The sequence below is a fragment of the Vicugna pacos genome, chromosome 4 (assembly GCF_048564905.1).
Source record: "Vicugna pacos chromosome 4, VicPac4, whole genome shotgun sequence".
NCBI classification, from domain to species: domain Eukaryota; kingdom Metazoa; phylum Chordata; class Mammalia; order Artiodactyla; family Camelidae; genus Vicugna; species Vicugna pacos.
In genome coordinates this window covers 19,546,656-19,566,315 of record NC_132990.1, presented here as the reverse complement: position 1 = coordinate 19,566,315, position 19,660 = coordinate 19,546,656, and the positions used below count along the sequence as shown (strand labels likewise).

Genomic DNA, 19,660 nt, shown 5'->3' with positions numbered 1-19,660 from the left:
AATGAACAAATTCCTACAAAAACACAGACTACCAAAATTGATCCAGGAAAAAAAGAGAAAATCTGAATAGACTTATAACAAGTAAGGAGACTGAATCAGTAGGGGGAAAAACCCCTCCTGACAAAGAGAAACCCGGGACCAGATGGATTCACTAGTGAATTATATCAAACTTTTAAAGAATAGTTAACACCAATCTTTTTCAAACTCTTCTAAGATTAAAAAAGTAGTAAATACTTCCTAATTCGTTCAATAAGACTAACATTACCTGATAACCAAAAACCAGAGACATCACAAGAAAAGAAAATAACAGACCAATATTCCCTATGAATGTAGATGCAAAAAATCCTCAACAAAATCCCTGCAAACTGAATCCAGCAGAATGTCAAAAGAATTATACACCATGACCAAGTGATATTTATCTCAGGAGGGGTTCAAAATATGAAAATCAATCAATGTAATATACCATTTAATAGAAAAACATGATCATCTCAATTAACGCAGAAAAAGAATTTGACAAAACCCAACACTCTTTCAAGATAAAAACATTCAACAAACTAGGAATAAAGAGAAATTCCTCAATCTGATTAAGGGCATTTATGAAAAACAAAACTACAACTAACATCAGATTCAGTAGTGAAAGACTGAAAGATTTCCCCCAAAGATCAGGAACAAAAAAAAAGAATAACTGCCTTTGCTTCCTCTATTCAGAATCATACAAGCGACATTGTCCTGAAAGTTCTAACCTGAGCAATAAGGCAAGAAAAAAAGAAATGAGTCATCCAAATTGGGGAAGTAAGGGGGTGGGGGGAAGTAAAACTATCCATCTTTGCAGATAACATGATCTTATATAGAAAATCCTAAATAAATCCACAAAAAACTAGTAGAGCTAATAAACAAATTCAGTGAAGCTGCAGGATAAAAGATCAACACATGAAAATTATTTGTATTTCTAAATATTAGTAATGAACAATCCAGATAGGCAATTAAAAAAAAACTCACTTGTCAATAGCATCAAAAAGAATAAAATATTTAGAAATAAATTTAGCCAAGTAGGTGCAATACTTGTACACTGAAAATACTTGTACACACAAAACATTGCTGGAACTAAAGAAAACCTAAATGAATGGAGAGACATCCTGTGTTCATGGACTAGAAGACTTAATATTGTTGAGATGGCAGTAGTACCCAAAGCAATCTACATATCCAGCACAATCCCTATGAAAATCCCAGTGCCCCCCTCCTTTTTTAAGGAATGAAAAAGCTGACTCTAAAACTTACATGGAATTGCAAGGGGCTTTGGATACAAACTTGAAACAGATCCAAAGAATTTTGAAAAAAGAAGAACAGAGATGGAGTACTCACACGTCCCAATTTCAAAACATACTACAAAGCTACAGTAATCAAAACAGTGTGGCATAGACATAAATGTATACATATATCTCAATAAAATATAATTGAGAGTCCAGAAATAAAACAATACATCTATACGCAATTGAATTTTGACAAGGATCATAGACCATTCAAAAGACAAAGAATAGTCTCATTAACAAATGGTGCTAGGACAATTGGATATCCACTTGCAAGAGAATAAAATTAGGCCCCTACCTCACACTGTATGCAAAAACAAAAAACAGAAATATTAGGTAGCTGCTGTGAAAAGTGTATGGCAGCCTCAAAAAGTTAAACAGTATTATTATATGATCTAGCAGCTTCATTCCTAGGTATACACCCAAAAATATTAAAAACAAGTATTCAAACAAATACTTGTATAACAATGTTCACAGCACTTTCACAAAAGCCAAAAAGGTGGAAACAACTCAAATGTTCATGACCAGATGAAGGGATAAACAATGAAATACTGTTCAGCCATAAAAAGGAGTGGAGTACTGATACATGCTACAACATGGATGAAGTTCAAAAACATGCTAAGTGAAAGAAGACAGACACATAAAGCAAAGTATTGTATGATTCCACTTACATGAAATGTCTAGAATAGGTAAATCCATAGAGACAATAGGAGACTAGTGGTTGCCAGGGCCTGGGGATAGGGAGGATCTAATGAATACACTTAATGGGTTATAGGGTCTCCTTCAGAGATGATGAAAATATTTTGCAACTAGATAAATGATAATAACCATCAATACTCAATATTGTGAGTGTACTAAATGGCACTGAATTATACATTTTAAAATTGTTCATTTTATGTCATGTGAATTTCATATCAATAAAAAATAAACAAGCAACTGGAGGCCAAGGCGACTGAAATTAGAGCCACATTCCTGCAGCATCCCTGCTCTGGCAGAGAAGTGCAGAGCTGCTTTTGGTTTGGGTGGCGGTCAGAGCAGCAACCTCACAGCGCGCTGCTGGCGAGTCCCAGAGCGCTGGGTGGGCACGGGGGAGCCAGCTCACTCAAGCCTCTGGGGATTGCAGAACCGGCTAGTGGGTGTAGGCCAGGTTCTTCAACCCCCATGTCTCCAGGCTCCGCCACCTATTGGCTGTGACGCTTTGTGTAAAATACTCAAAACCTTGAGGGGCTTCGGTTGCTGGAGCCAGGTAAGTAACGAAAGTCCAAGGGTGCGAGAATCTCTCAACCTGAAGTCTCTTTGGAGTTTCCATTTATCATTTTTTACCCCTTCTCATCCATCTTAAGATCCAGATTTTGACATTTTATCATCTGAAATCCAGATGTGTCTTAATAATCTATGGTATGTACTCTTACTGCAGCATTTTTCTTAAGTACATGAAGCAATGGTGAGTCCTGGAAACAATGCTATATCTGCGATTCAATGAAACAGGTTGTTAAAATTTCTAGTTATGTGTTTCTGTGCTTATTAGTTGATGTCTGTCTCCTCTTTTCCCAACTATATCCTGACACAGTGCCATAAAAGGTGCTCAATAAATGTGGACTGAATGAGTGAATCAAAGAACACTGTTTTAATTTTTTTTGAGCCTTGGCTTTGCCTTTTGCTGGCAGTTATACACAAGAAAGGCCACGTAATCCATTTAAACTTCGTTTCCCTGGTTTACAAAATGGCTGTAGTAACAGCGCCCAGCCCGTGTGAGGCTCCAAAGAGGAAGTGCCCGCATAGACGTGTTCACCGGGTCTGAGTACTAGCTCCTGAAAACTCCAACCCGATGAAAAGACAAGAAAGTGTCGGTTTATAACAATATATAAATGGAAATTTAAGGGAAAAGAAAGGCAAATCCACGTGAAGAAACGATTTCTAAATTTTTATATATTTATTTAGTTTTAATTAAGATGGTAGGAAATTTTCACACTTCGACGATCAAATTATGTTGTCGACGATTTCAATGATGCTTTAGGTTGGGACTGTCTGTAGACGGCAGAAAGAAAAAAGACATTAGAATCCAGAAATCAAAGACGTGCGATCCCTCCCTCCCTCCCTCCCTCCTTCCTCTTTCGCAGACCTAGCTGGGTATGCAGACACCTCTTCTTAACATCCACCAACCCTCAGCACGGGGTCTGTCTAGGGAGTCTGGACCCTTCCAGCTGTCGCTGCACTCCGGAGCCTCCCTCATCTCACAGCGCGTCCGCTGCCCTGCTGGGCCGCTCCTGGCTCGCCCGCGGCTCGCGCGCTCCGGGCCCGCCGCACTGGGGACGGGAGACAGCAGCCCCGAAGGCCGCGGGGTTGCAAAAGGAAAGCGAGTCTACGACTGCCAAGTGTTTATCGCATGGCAAAGCCAGGCTCCTGGATGTGAAGTTGTCGTCTCGCCCTTCTAAGGTCCTCAGGTGTCTGTTGCACCTAACACGGCGAAATCGAGTAACCACAGAGCGCCTCAGGCTCCGGGCGCTCCGAAAGCTCCGCGCGCAGTGTGAAAACCTTCGGTTCCAGCCCTATCGTCTTTCCCAGACCCTCCTCTCCCAAACCGGCTAATGGCTTTCTAGAGTTTCTAGAGTAAAAGCCATGTTTTGATCTAGCAGCCTTTGACTCAACAGGGCCACTGCGTTATCTGGCTTCTGCCCTACTCTTTGATTTCGTTGTGTACTCGCTCCAGCTCGCCTTTCCGTTCTTAACCCGTAACGTTCTTTTCCGCTGAAGTCTTTACGTTTGAGTTTCTCTGCCTCCAGTGGCTAATTTCTTTTCATTAGTCAGGTTCTCTGACCACTCTGATTGACAGCCTCCCCTCCTATTCACACTTTACTCTTATCCATCACACTGATTTTTACAAACTCACTCTTCGAAATACATTGTTATATTGCGGAAAGTCTATGTCCCAGAATGTAAGCTCTATGAGGGAAAGACTCCTGTTACGCCTTGTTCGCTTTTGTATCCCACTTGGAACGGAGCTGATCACGCAGTAGAATCTTAAAGAGAAGGAAGGAAGGAAGCAAGGAAGGCAGGCAGGCAGGCCGGCCATGTGTACTTGGGTTAAGTATCTTAGATTTGGTTATAAAGTGAAGGGTCGCCCTATCCATTTGCCTGTAGCCCAATTCAATCATCTCAATCCTTGCCTTTGTCTTCCCCGCCCGTTCTCGCTCCACCCAACAGCCCTGTGATTGGCTCCTAGGCCTGCTCCGCTTCCCAGATGCAGACTTCAACTGGAAGAGTGAGTGGTCAGACTAAAGGAGATGTCCTCTCACACCCAAGGTACTGCTCAAGGCATCTCCCAGTTGAAGGTCCAGAGCAAGCCTTTCCACTCTGTCATAGGCTCAGGGAGTCTAATGCCTCAGTTCTGAGCCAAAACAGGATAGACTTCGGTCTCTTCGAAGTCATGGTTTACCTTAAATTTCCATGTTAATTTTGTATATCTCTTCATATATAGATGTAGAAAATGATTCCCCCTTTAAAGAAAGTCACAGTAAAGTTGGTAGTTTAGGGAGGCAGGAGTAAAGATGAAGGAAACGGAGCCGAGGGAAAAGAAGTCCTTGTGGTCGTAGAAAAAGGCAAGGAGGGCCACATGTCCATCTCTTTCTCTCGGTGGTCTATTTTCTCGCAGAAACAGAAAGCTTAAGAGAAGAAAAGGCTTAAGAGAGGGTCTCTATTTCTCAGAGCGTGCACCAAATCCCGATATGCAGACTGCGGGGGTTGGGGAGGGCTCCATCCCAGATGCCTCCGGCACGCCCTGAGGGAGCTCCGGAAAAACTCCAAAGCATAGTGCAGAGAGGGTCGGATTTAAGTACAATTTTGCAATGGAGACAAGAATGACAGATCTCTGGGAGAAGATGCCACGCACAATTGGCTTTGGAAATCATAGGGTTGGTTCAGCGACCTAGGTAAGCTAATGGGGAAACTGGGGCCTTTGAGTGGATGCGGGTGGCCCGCTAATTTGGAGGAAGAGGAGCCACGAGACCTTTAGCTTCCTGAGTGTTCAATTCTCCACAGTCTGTTCCTGTTCAGCTGTCGGGTGAGTGTTTAGAGGGTGGGAGGCATTGTTTATGGGATGGGCTTTAACGCGAGGAAGTCCACCTATTTGCTGTCGGAAGCCCTAACAAGGCAGTGCGATCGGGAGACTGGGTTGTCTCACTGGTTGGCAGAGTGAGCTACGATCAAACACCCTGCTCTCCTGGGGTCCACTTTCTCTTCTGAAAAAGGAGTGCGTTGGGCTGCGGAAGCTTTCTGAGTTCAAATTCTTGGACTGCCACCTCACCTGCGGGACCTTCCGCGGCGTCTGCGTGAGCGTGGCTACCGCCTCCGGTGTCCCGTGCGGCCGCGCGCAGGTACCGGACGACGTCGCGGTGGCCCCGCTCCTCAGCCAGGTCCACGGGCAGGCGGCCCCTGGCGTCGCGCACGTCCAGCCGCGCCCCGGCTCGGTGCAGCGCCACCAGCGTGTCCAGGAAGCCCTCCCGGGCTGCGTCGTGCACGGGTCGGGTGAGGGTGGCGGGGTCCGCGCAGTTGGGGTCCGCGCCGTGGAGCAGCAGCAGCTCGGCCACTCGGACGCTGCCCATCATCATGACCTGCCCGGGAGAGCAGAGTGGTGAGGACTGGGATGGAGGCAGGGGCAGTATGAAAGAAACTATTTGTGAAGACCCCACCCAGTGCAAACGCCTTGCAAGCCACAAGGGTCTAGTTATTCCTTATGTGCTTTCAGCTCCCAGCTCCCTTAGCCAGTTCTCCTACCTATTCCATTTTTCTGTACACATTAAATTCTGTTATATTTGCCAAACTTTTGTGGAGTTCCAGCCACACACAGAACGCTGCCAGAGTCACAAACAACAGCAAAAGGGTGAGGGACAAACTGCCTTTTACTACAGCCTAACCTCCTGTATCTTCCTCATTTTGATATGAAGTTATGTAAGGCCCAGAGATTTCTGTATTGTTCCCTGCTGCATATACAAGCCCAGAACATGATAATTGTTTAAAAACAAAAATAAAAAAATCACCTTAATTCCTGCAAAACTTAAAGCTACCCTGCTTTCCATGAATGTTAAACTTCAATTTCTTCAAGTATACAATGAGAAAAATTTGTCCAACCAACCCTAAAATTTCTTCCTCTGGTAACCTAAATAATGCCCTCAAAGATGTCCACTTCCTAACACTCAAAAGCTGCAAATATATTTACTTTACATGGCAAAAGAGAACTTGCAGATGCAGTTAAATTAAGGATTTTGAGGAGATTAACCTGGGTTGTCATGGTGGTGCCAATGTAAGCTCAAGTTTCCTTTAGAGAAGGTCATAGTTGGAGAGAAGATATAAAAATGGAAGCAGAGGACAGAGAGAAGATGCAGGGGCCATGCGCCAAGGAATATTGATGGTCACTAGAAATTGGAAAAGACAAGGAAATGGATCCTTTCTTAGAACCCCCACCAAAGGAGTGCAGCTCTATGGATCCATTTTAGAATTCTGAATTCCAGACCATAAGATAATAGATTCATGCTGATTTAAGATACTAAATTTGTGGTAATTTGTTATAGCAGAAATAGGAAACCAAGGCACTTTCCAAGATTACACTCTGAGAGTTAATTAAACAAGAGGTGCTCACCTCATCTGGCTCTAAATCATCTCTGAAACAACACCATTGCCAAAAAGGAATTTTTACACAGTGTCCACAATCATAGCAACCTTACAATTTGAGTGCTACAAGGTGGATGGTGATGGTAGACCACTCTTTTTTAGGGTAGCCATTATTTGGTTATATTAGCTAGACCACAGCGACTGTATAAAGAGAAATTACTTATTTTTACATTCTGTATTAAACACAATTTGTACAAACCAAGGAATCATAATAGGTTATACTGTGGCTGTTGATTGCTCTCTTGGAGAAAGTGAAACTGATTTAATTTTCAAAAAGAGAGAGAAATATGAGTTAACAAAACAGCTACAGAAAGAAAGAAAAACTATCACAGTACATTAGAAGAAAAACTGGGAAAGCTTTTACACCATTACTAACTACTTATTTCTAATAGATTAGGGATCAATTTTCAGAACAAAGGGGCCATCCCCAAGAAAGCCATAATCTTCTGGGAGCTCTACTGAAAGTGCCAAATTTAATATAGATATGTGTACCTCATGTCTGTATGTAACACAGGTGAAAATATAACAGATGGACTGGATAAATGAAGTCCTTCACCTCAGTCATAAAACTGGTTTTAAAGGTTTTTATTATATTTTACAGTATTAAAGGTTGAAAAGTAAATAACATAATATTTAAATATTTAAATCATAAGAGCAATCCAAAGAAAAAGAAAATGAATCAATTAAATGAATATTTATAGGGTGCTTAAATCCATTTGATAAGACAATAAATTTAATTTAGTGTTTAAAAATTTTTCTATAAGCTAAGGATTTTTGTATTAAACAAAAATTTGGGGTTCTAAGCCAAAATCATGTCCCCTTTTTTCTATACACTTATCCTCTCTATTTAAAAAAATTAATTATCCAACTTTCTTTTTTCTTTTTGTATTTAAACAAATAAAGTTTCATCAAACATATTACAGAACTTGAAGGCTGAACACTCAGTCTGCAAGATGCTGGCAAAATTTTAGCAATATCAAATTATGAATCATGCATGCATTTTTAAAAAAGGATTCATGCTTCTCTTTTACAACCATTTAACCTTTCTATCCACAAATCTCTCCATATTTCAAATCCCAAATAATCTCAGGTTTGAAGGTATTTTAGTTTTATTTTTATATCTGTATTTTAAAGTGTATGGGGGGGTGGATAAACCGGGAGTTTGAGATTTGTAGATACTGACAGGTATATATAAAAGAGAGAAACAAGTTTGTACTGCATGGCACAGGGAAATATATTCAAGATCTTGTAGTAGCTCACGGTGAAAAAGAATATGAGGATGAATGTATGTGTATGTTCATGTATGACTGAAAAATTGTGCTGTATGCCAGAAACTGACACATTGTAAACTGACTATAACTCAATAAAAAAATTAAAAATTAAAGTATGTATAAAATTTATCCCATGTAGCGTAGTTTCAGGAAAGGAATATTCACTTGTGAAATTTGTGAAATTCTAAGTAGAGTTACTTTCTTTTGTCTTGCTTTGCTGGAGTTTTTACAATGTGCTTTTGTTTCACATAATTATTATTTTTCAGAATCAGAAATTATTGTCAAAACTGGGACTAAAACTAGGGTGGTGACTGCCAGGAAGAATTCGCCTTTAGCATCAAATTTAGGAAGTTAGTGAACACAAAAATAACCAACAGAAAAATGAACTCACAACACCCTCACACACACACACACACACAACTGGAGTGGGGAGGGGTGAAATTACATTTTTCAACAATGAGGAATTGAAAACTGCCAAATAAATTAATCCATATCAAGTAAGTTTAAAACACCAAAAATAATAGGCGATACCCCCCAAACTGTAACTAGATTGACAGCATTATTTCAGGCAAAGTCACATTAATGTTTTTGTTCATGTATGTCTCTGTATTTCCTAAGTTCTTACAAGTATGTATTTTGCTTATTTAGTTTAACAAAAACACGGTATGTAATTACTTCTGATTAATTCCAATCGACCTTTATTCCAACATACACAGCAGTAGATTTCCACTGAAATCCACCCCCTCCTCCACACACACACACATCCCCCAACCCCACCCTCGCTCCTAACAAAGAAGACGATCAGCTCCGTTCAGTGAGTGAATTCGACTCAGTGAGTTCGCGGTTAAGTGGTCCAGCAGGTCTTGCATTTCTTTAAACTCTTTCTCCAAACGTTCGTAAATTTTGCATCTGATAAAGAGCATACCTCAGTCTACATTAACACAAATAGACTCTCCCCTCTAGATCTTCACAGCATTCTAGAGGTCGAATCCCATGTGCTTTTTCATTCCTCCGGTGGCTTCCCGAGCCCCCTGGGCGTCCTCAAGGGGAGCTCTCCGACTCCAAACTCCGCCTGAAAACTCTCCAAGAAGTCTCCCCTTTACCAGGAAACGCTTACCTGGTTTCGATTCCCTGGCAAACTTCGTCCTCCAAAGTCGCCCTCCTTCCCCTACTCCCGCGGCAGACCTGCCAACCCACCTGAATCGGGCTCCGACCGTAACGGTTCGGCGCGTTGGCCGGCGCCCCCGCCTCTAGCAGCGCCCGCACCTCTTCGGCGCGGCCCCGGGCGGCGGCGGCAGTCAGCCAGTCTGCGGAGGGCTCCATGCTGCTCCCCAACGCTCGCCCCTCGCTCCCTCGCTCCCTCCCTCCCGCCCGCCTCCGTCGAGCGCTGGCGGCGCGGCCCGCCCCGGCAGCTGGGGAGAAGCCCGCCTCTCCTCTTTCCTCCTCCGCAGCGGGCGGAAGCTGCCCCCAGCCCCGGCCCCTCGACTCCCTCGCTGGAGTCTTTCCACCCTGGGGAGCGCCCTCCATGCGTTCTTCCAGGAGGCACCCTGTGCTCCCAACGCGCTATGAGACCCCTGCAGCCGCCCCACACCGGGCCTCCGCAGTCACGAGTCTGCAGCTCGCCCGGGGGCACCGGCCGGAAACGGTCCGCGCCTGGAGTCAGACGGAGCGAGCGGGGAGGGCGCCCTGGCCTTCCCACCTGCCCCGTCCCCAGGTCCCCCCACCTCCCCCCTGCGCTGCGCCCCCACGCCTCACAGAGGCTCAGACGCCGCTCCGGGCGTGTTCGCTCTACCAAAGCGGAATTCCTCCCCTGTACACCCCCTCTGACATTAGAGAGCCGTACAGGAGTCCTAACTGCCAAGTTCGAACCAGTGTATTCGGTGTCATAGGCAAAGTACTGCTTCCTCTTTTCATCTGGAGAAACTGCCAGCCTGTCCTCGCGGTAAGAGTCCTGCGCAGGATCGGTGTCACCCGCACCGATAAGAGGCTCCCCTTCTTTCGGACAACACACTCCGCACTCCAACCCTCAGCGCTTCAGCTTCGCCCGCTGTGTCTACTGTGCCAGAAATCCTAGCTCAGACGTTCATTTTGGAGAGTCGGCTCGCTGCCAGCCTGAGCCTCCCTCCCTCCACACACGTGTTAAACGGATGTCGGGGGCGAGCGTTTCCTAGACTTGCACAATGCCTGGTACTAGTGCCTATTCTAAGGGCTGGCTCGGAGAAGATGAGGTCTATTTCCTGGGATGGTGGAGATTTCTATCGATAAGCAGGTAGGAAAGTGGCAAAAAAGTCATTCGGTCGATAGACTCAGTTCTTAATAAGGAATTCCTGTTCGACCAGGAAAAGTGCTCTGATTTCTAGAGGCAGAGGTGCATTTAGAGTTGGTTCAGAGACCAGGCTCACACACTGTCCTGGGGCCGCTCCTGTCCCGCCCCCTACACCTCTCCCCCCTACTGGAAAAATCTTACAATTTTCTTAGTTATAAAATTGGGGGCCAAGAGTACTCCCTACTGCATAGGACTGTTCTGAGTTTTCAACGTTCTGACATACATATAAGCATTTAATACAGTACCATACATCCTAAGCCAATACCTGTTAGCTTTTAAATTATCCATTTTGAGGATTCTCTCGCAATCTTGTTATGAGACACAGAGAAGAAAATTCTTTGGATAGAATTTTCAATATTACATAAAAGGGAACGTCAAGAATGCCTTAATCACGAAATGATGATGAACATCCGCCAACAACTTATATATATCATATACATACAATTTTTAAAAATTGGATTGCTCACGTTTTCCTGATGCCTTAAGCACATGCTTAATCTGTCTACTAGATAACCCAGCTCTAATTAAAAATTGTGTTTCAATCCCTGGTTGACTCTTCTTGAAGATCCAGGATACCTGACTGTACTTTCAGTTGCTGTTAGCTCAGGCAAAACATGAAGCTTTAAAATGATGCTAATTAGAACACTTATGGGATGCCAAATCCATTATAAAAGTCCACAATGCATTACTATGCCATCTATATTTCCCTCCAGGCATGTCTCAGTTATTAGGGTAACAATGGTGTGGAAAATTCAAACTGTGGCAGGAAACATAAAATTCTTTTAATATAGCTTAAGGTATTGTATGATGGGGGAGGGGGAAATAGTGGTTGTGGTGATGGGGTGGAGGGAAAAGATTTCCCTTGTAATATTTCTGACTTTTTATACTAATAACCAAAGCTCCCTTCAGTAAAATAAGGTTCTTAATCTCAGGGCAGGGAGAGTAGGCCCCTTGGAGAACTCGCTGAAAGATATATACCTTCTCCTCAAAAAATAAAGTATGCAATTTTATCTAGAAAGTGGGTTCACTGGCACACAGAACTTTCAGAGAATTCAGAAATTCCTCTAAAACTCAACTATAGATTCCTACATCAAGAACTCTTCAAACTCTCAGACAATATATTGGACTGTTGTTGAAGGAAATGGGTGATGAAACCATATAAAAAACATCTCTTAGATTCATTATATACAGACCTGGAGGTTGACTTTCTTCAAGAAAAGGTTTTAGACATGTATGCACTAGCTCCAGAACTTACAGTAGAGCTCCCACAAGATTACGGCATCCTTGTGCGTGGCCCTCCTTTTTCTGGAAATTGACCCCTTCTCCATTAGAAGTCTTGTGTAAATAGTTAATGATAGGATGAAAACTTTCCTGATTTTTCTTCTAAAGAACCTACTAAACTCCCAATTTACTCATCTATATCATCTCAGACCTGAGGGGAAAAACCTCAGAAGTGGTTTAATAAAAATAAAATGTATCTTCTTTCAGAAGAAAGAAAAAGCGCAGGATCCTGATGCTGGTTATGCTGGTCTCCAATTCCCCAAGTGTAAAATGAAATCATAATCTATCTGTGGTTTGATAAAATAAGGTGGTATATGTCAAAGAGCATTTTAAAGTCTAAAGTTTGTTGGTTATTGTTATGACATCCTCAAACTTCCTTCTCTTCTTCCCTGAGAATGCCATGGCCTTATTTAGGTTTGTGCTGTGTTGGCAGTTTTGCAAGTCTGTACAATGAAATTAAAATCTGTCTCAATTCTGATCAGTTTTTAAAGATTATTCACTTAAAAAATGGATGTTCTAGATCAATGGAATAGGATAGAAAGTCCAGAAATAAACCCATGCACTATGGTCAATTAATCTATGACAAAGGAGGCAAGAATATACAATAGAGAAAAGACAGTCTCTTCAATAAGTGGTGCTGGGGAAACTAGACAGCTACATGTAAAAGAATGAAGTTACAACATTCTCTAACACCATAGACAAAAATAAACTCAAAATGGATTAAAGACCTAAATGTAAGACTGGATAATATAAAACTCCTAGAGAAAAAGATAGGCAGAACACTCTTTGACATAAATCATAGGGAAAAAAATTTTGAACTAGCTCCTAGAGTAATGGAAATAAAAGCAACAATAAACAAACGGGACCTAATTAAACTTAAAAGCTTTTGCACATCTAAGGATATCATAAACAAAATGAAAAGATAACCTACAGTATGGGAGAAAATATTTGAAAATGATGCAACCGACAAGGGACTAATTTCCAAAATATACAAATGACTCATACAGCTTAATATCAAAAAAGCAACCCAATCAAAAGATGGACAGAAGACCTAAACAGACATCTCTCCAAAGAAGAGATCCAGATGGCCAACAGGCACATGAATATGCTCAATGTTGCTAAGTATTAGAGAAATGCAAATCAAAACTACAATGAGTTATCGCTTCACACCAGTCAGAATGGCCAACATTAAAAAGTCTACAAATAATAAATGCTGGAGAGGGTGTGGAGAAAAGGGAACCCTCCTACACTGTTGGTGGGAATGTAAATTGGTGCAGCCACTATGGAGGACAGTGTGGAGGTTCTGTAAAAAACTAAAAATAGACTTATATGATCCAGCAATCCCAGTCCTGGGCATATATCTGGAGAAAACTATAATTCTAAAAGACACATGTACCCCAATGTTCACAGCAGCTCTATTTACAGTAGCCAAGATATGGAAGCAACCTAAATGTCCATCGGCAGATGAATGAATAAAGAAGGTGTGGTGTATATACATAATATATATAATATATAATATATATATATTACTCAGCCATAAAAAAATGAAATAATGCCATTTGTAGCAACATGCGTAGACCTAGAGATTATCAAAATAAGTGAAGTAAGATGGAGAAAGACATGTTGCTTATATGCAGAATTTTTTAAAAAGATACAAATTTTGTTTACAAACCAGAAGTAGACTCACAGACGCAGAAAACAAACTGTGGTTACCAGGGGGAAAGTGGGGTGGTGCAAGGGATAGATAAGGAGTTTGGGATTGATAGATACACATTACTATATATAAAATAGATAAACAACAAAGACCTAGCAAATGGCACAAGGAACTACATTCAATTTCTTGTAATGAGCTGTAATGGAAAAGAATCTGAGATATATATATATATATATATATATATATATATACATATGTGTATATGTGTGTATATACATATATATATATCTGAATTGCTTTGCAATACCTGAAATATGAATACCTGAAAATAACATTGTAAATCAACTACACTTCAATACAAAATTAGAATTAAAAATAAATAAATAAAACAAACAAAAAATGAATGTTCATTCAACAAGCTTAAAGGCCAAGGGTAGAGTACTGGGTTCAGGGGTGGGGAAGGAGGTGTTAAACATATGGGCTTGAGTTGGACTGCCTGGATTTTTTACTTAATTGCTCCATAACTTTGAACAATGTTACTTAATGTATCTGGACTTCAGTTTTTTTCATCTGTATAACTGGGATGAGAGTACTTCCCTCAAAACGCTGTTGTAGGGATTAAATGAGGCATTATATGTAATAAGTGTAGGAGAACAAAGGGAAGAAGAGGATGACACAAGAAAATGAAACAGAACCAAACTTATCCTGGTGGCTTAGGCGAAGTCTCCATGGATGCTGAAAGCTGACCCTAGTCTGGAAAAGTGCAAGAGTCTAAAGACGTAAAAGAAGAAGAAAGATGTTTTAGGCAGAGGTGAGGGCATGTGCAAAAACACAGACATTTGGGAAAACTGAAAGTAATTTACTGAGATGCATGGTGCGAAGATGGAAAAATAAACTTCTGGAAGAAAAGCCTGCAAAGGAGCCTGCTAAGTGCTGCTGGGATTGTCAGAGGAAAACTAGGAGTGAATGGGATGTTGAGGAAATGTGTATAGGCTACTCTTTCACAGATTAGCTGTGATAACTCAAGTGTGTGGTGAAAGGAGACAGAGGGAAGGTGGAAGAGGCCTGAGCACACACGTACCCTGAAGGAAAAGTGCCAGGTGAAGAGGACAGTTAGAAGAGAAAAAAAGAGAAACCGAGGACATAGGCAAGAGAGAGTATTTTTGAGGACCTGAGGTCCCTAAAAAGTCAGGAAGAAATGGAATCTAAAGCACAGGGAGTCATAAATTTGGATGCAGGAGATTCAGCTAGATTTGCGAAGGGAGAAAAGGTCGGGGCAGGGAGGAAGTTGAAACACTTCCTTCCGTGAACCAGAGGCTGGCTTATTTTCAGTGAGGATATGATGGTAGGTTATGGAGTGAGAGTGGCAAAGGTTTAGAATATTTGTTATAAGGAAAGAGGGCTGGGCTAAGCAGAACTTAGAAAAAGAATCCTTTTCATCAGCCTGGAGACTCTAGCTGAGGGTAGGTGACACTAGAGGAGCACCTGACTATTTTATTTAAATTAAAGAAACCCTTGCAATGATGGTGGTCTAGTAATTCTACAAATCAAAGCATAGTAATTCTAGATATAAATATTAATTCAACACATCACTAGAAAGAAAAAGAAAGATATTTGAGAAAGCAGTGTTCTGAAGTTAGGTTCTGATTCTGACAAGGCACTGGAGGATGGACAAGGTACAATATGCATGATATGCAAACATGTCAGATGATAACCAACATTATTTTATCAGGAAAATAAAGGCTGTTGGAGAAATAGCTCTGAACTTGGACCCAGTGATAGTCCTGATGTATGTATCTAATAATATGCTTTTTGATTGTAAAATGCTTTGAGACTATTTAGCTTCAGTGTCCATATTTTTTAAATGGGTTCTGTCTTGCTCTATCTTTTATACCTCATGAAGTTATTATATCAAGTGAAACAATACATACAAACGTTATTTTAAAAGCATATGACTTTTTAAGGCCAAGTGAGGACACAGCCATGAGATCATCTGCAAGCCGAGGAAAGAGGCCTCAGAAGAAACCAAACCTACCAAAATCTTGGACTTCCAGCCTCCAGAACTATGAGAAAATAAAATTCTATTTTTTAAGCCCCCTCCAAAAGCATATGTCTTTTTACCATATTAAATATTAGTACTGGTATAAAAGAATTGTTCAAAATATAGCTTGAGGTTAAAAATTAAAGTACATAGAATATCTCTGGAAAGATACAGAAAAGTCTGTTAACTGTGGGGAGAGGAAACGGGGAATGAGATCTTTTCACAGTCTGCAACTTGTATTGCTTGAATTTTGTACTATATGCATATATTAGCCATCTAATTAAATAAATACACTTATTAGACAAGTAAGCGCTGCTTTCCTGAAAGCCATCACTTGAAAAAAAGAAAAGAAAAGAAGGGTCCTTAGTCAAGAGGGTAAATTACGAATAAGCATCAACATGTGTGATACTCTGGAGGAGGAAGGCGGTCTGGCATTGGGATGCACTCTTTAGCGGAGCCTACCTTAACAGTACAGAAGAAAGACCCACTCTGATAACTGACACCTCAGATCTGTGTTACCAGGAAAAAGATGCTGTCTTTCAGGGTCTGGAGAGGATCCTATACTTAAGGAGCCCTCCTTGGGAAATAGCTTATTTAGAGCAAGGTATGCTCTGTTAATGGAGCTTCTGGACATAGCTGGATCAAACCTGAATAGATGGGCTCTGGGGTTGAATGCTGGGTGCAGCAGATTATTTGAAGACTAAAGCAGTGGGGGAATAATTTCATGCACCCCTTTTACTTTAGAAAGAATTAATAAAGTAAGGAAAAGAAAACCCCAGGTCTAGCTCCATCACTGATTTTATCATCTTGAGAAAGTGATACTTTATTCTGGCTTCTGTATCTCCAACTACAAAGCTGGCATAACAACTGTACCTCAAGAGCCAAGAAAAGTGCCCTTGGTTAGAATTCTGAGGGCTCAGTGTCCAATCTGGGTATTTTAAATGGGAACGAAGGACTTCCTTGGGTGAAAAATGGCAAAGAATGTAGGGTTTTCCTTTATTTACTTTTCCCACAAGGGAAAAAAAAGGTAGATTTAGCATGAAAGGGAAAACTCTGAGAAAAGGAGCAGACCTTGGAACAGGTTAGTTAAGAAAAGGGAATGTGTATCCAGGGATAGATCTATGGAAAATTCAAGATGGAGGATGTTTTCTTCGCCTTTTTACTATTATCTGATTAAGTTCAATCCAGCACAATGATTGAGTATCTGCTAGGAATAAGGAACTCATTTAGGGACTCTATGACATCTCTTTCCATTTTCACTTAGAATTATTGTAATACTTACCTTCCTACTCAAACAGGACTTTGGCAAATAGCACAAAACATAAAATCCCTTAACTTATAAATCTGATGCGTGATTGTAGCTAAGTACCAATTTTTCAATCTTAATTTCCAAAGTATTATTTGGGTATAGAATCTGCAGTACTGTCATCATCTTCCCAAGATCATTCTGAGCATAACTTAAAAATGTATTACATGTTATAGCAGATGTCTTTTCTAAATTGTGTGCAAAATAAATGTAATTTTAAATCTATGTAAGGAGTTTACTATTAAAAGTATCTGTAGAGTGGACTCTTGTGAAATGAAGAATCTTTGCAGTTCATGAAAACAACCACTGCCTAACTCAGCTGTTCTATAAATGTCTGTCTTTGTTTGTTAAGAAGTTTCTTTTGGTGAACTACTTACCTGTAGCTACTTGGTCAGTTGAAAAATCTTAAAGATTAGCACAATATGTTTGTATGTGTATCTCTGTCTCTGTCTCTTTGTCTTCTGTCTTTTTGCAGATAGTACGTAATAGTAGTATACTATATATATGTGTTAGGTAGTTTAGACAGAAATGAGCACTGGGCAGGGGGAGAGGAAGGGGAAAGGAACAATCCAGAACACAAGGAACCTGAGCTGTCAATCAAACAGAGCGCAGGGAACTTGAGTTGTCGATCGATCGATCAATCAATCAATCAATCAATCAATCACAAAACCAGGATATAAAAACAGGGAAAAACAGGTGAAGGCACCATTTTTCCTCTCTTGGATTGGCCTGCTCCCAATTCTTGGGAGTGTACAATCTTTCACTATTTTTTTTTTACTTCACTAATAAAAATCTTGCTTATGTCACACTTTTTGTCTCCCCTCAAAAATCTTTTTTTCGGGTGACTAAGAACCGAGGTAATTCTTACTTCCCTTTTCTCGGTAACATTAATTTTGGTGCCGGGACTAGGATCGCGTGCTTAAACTTAGTCTTTCCTCCTTCATTTCCCTCTCCCCCACCCCAGGCCCGTGGAGCACAAGCTCCTGGGGCCGGCTGTGGAGGCTGGAGCAAGGATACAGGGCGTGGAGCTCCAAGCGGTGCTGGGCCGGTCAAGCAGCGAGTGGCCCATCTGGGACCCCGCGCCGCCGGTTGCTGCGCGAGGACATTGAGGCCATGCGCTGCCTCCCCCACGCCCAGCCACCTGCACACCCGCCCCAGCGCGCTCTGCCCCCACCCGCCCCGGCCGCCAGAGAGCTCCAAGTAGAGATAACCAGGCTTACTCCAGAACCACAGTAAACTAATCACTTCTGGCCCTTACACTGGACTGGCCTATAGAGAAGACTACTGATCACCTTAAAACAATGCTCAAAGAGAAGCTACCAAACCAGGAAGAGAAGATGACATTTGAGGTAGATAGCTAACCCAAGACACGACCAGGCCTGCATACCAACTTCTTTATCACTCACACCTTTATATACTGGTCTGTATCCTTTGCTGGGGGTCCTTGCTTCTGCTTTCTGACCTCTGCTATCGAGTTCTCTAAAAAACACCCTCCTTCAGTCTCTAACTCTCTTTTTCCCACTGGTCACTGCAAGGTCCTTTGGCTACAACAAGGGTGCCTCCTTCTTGGGCTATTAGTAACTTACTCTCCGACCTAAAAGGAAGCTCAGTTTCCCAATGCGGCTGGGCCATGCCCTGGTTGCCACCATTTCAACCTATGGAGCCCTGGAAACTCTTATAACCATATCCTATTTGCCTTATTCACTGGCCAGCAAGTATTTAGCCACCTCTTTCGTACATCTCTGCCTTAGAAAATTGAGCTGCTGGAGTTCTAGCTCAAGTTCTCCTCTCTTGCTGCCTTCCCGATTCAGGAGCTTCCATGTGGACCCTCTAACCCTAACTCACGCCTCTATTTTTGCTCCCCCTTTCTCTGGCTATCCCAGTTGAGCAGCTCCCCTGCTCCTGGGTCACCAACCACCTGAGGGGTTAAAACTATTTCCTTGGACTTCAGGAACTCCCAGCTCATGGTAAGACTGTGGCCGCTATCCCCATCCAGAAAGGAGGCGGGGATGCCAGGTCCTCCTTCTGCAGACCAATGACCCTGGGACGCCAGGCTCTCTTAGGTCCATGGCTTCAGGGTACTCTGGCTACAGGCAGAAGACTGAGATCAAACTATAGCCTGTGGGCTTCACCTTGGGACATGGAGCTCTGAAGACCCCCCTTTCCCCCCAGTATCCTGCCCTTCAGATGGAAAGCCAGCAGTTGATCCCTGCTGGGACTTCCCTGGGCTACATCTTAGCCAAAATCATGGCCCACAAATAAGAGCATAAATTCAACCACGCGCTCCAGCTTAATCTCTTCTAAAATATACCAGGCAAATGGTCTAAAATACCATATATCCAGATCTTTTATTTGGTGAGGGACAGCAGTGATCTTCTAAAGAAATGCAAAATATCCACCTTGGCCCTGGTTACTATCAGCAACCTGCTGTCCCCAACACCTTCTTGAGAGGGGGACTCCCTTAAACGTATGTCCTCCCCTGCTCTCCCTACCATATACCCCTCAGTTAAAGAATAAATTTCCCACACAGTCTGCCCCTGATATTAGACAAAAACTCCAAAAGGCAGTCCAGGAACCCAGAGTAACTCTTGACAAATGCTAAAGATTGCTGCCACAGGTTTTTTTTTTTTTTTCAGTTGAGATCAGGTACAAGAGGCCAGGGCACAGGAGAAGCACAGAAGGAAAGAGGCCAGGCATGCCCAGATGATTACAGTCCTTCAAGGGCAGCCACCGTCCTTAAGTACCTGGCCGGCCCGAGGTACGTCCAACGACAAGTGCTGCCATTCAGGAGTCTCCCGTGCAAGGGG

The 19,660-nt window shown here is 42.1% G+C and overlaps 1 protein-coding gene across 11 annotated transcripts in view; it reads right to left on the bottom strand.

Annotated features, from left to right (window-relative positions):
- Nucleotides 1–3,218: 3,218 nt before the first annotated feature.
- LOC102543341 (cyclin-dependent kinase inhibitor 2A) overlaps nucleotides 3,219–19,660 on the bottom strand; it is a 31,175-nt gene continuing 14,733 nt past the window's right edge. For 5 of the 11 annotated variants that reach the window (XM_072959303.1, XM_072959304.1, XM_031677017.2 and 2 more), the window contains 2 exons: nucleotides 5,611–5,917; nucleotides 3,219–3,335 (listed from right to left, as the gene is read on the bottom strand). In XM_072959303.1, coding sequence (XP_072815404.1) covers nucleotides 3,310–3,335; nucleotides 5,611–5,914 — 330 coding nt within the window. In that variant the 5' untranslated portion in view covers nucleotides 5,915–5,917 and the 3' untranslated portion in view covers nucleotides 3,219–3,309. Of the gene's footprint in view, nucleotides 3,336–5,610; nucleotides 5,918–6,582; nucleotides 6,974–9,362; nucleotides 9,588–10,088; nucleotides 10,168–10,836; nucleotides 11,108–17,230; nucleotides 17,350–17,870; nucleotides 17,912–19,660 lie in introns of those variants that run through there. The other 6 variants (XM_072959306.1, XM_072959307.1, XM_072959305.1 and 3 more) reach the window with 6 other exon arrangements.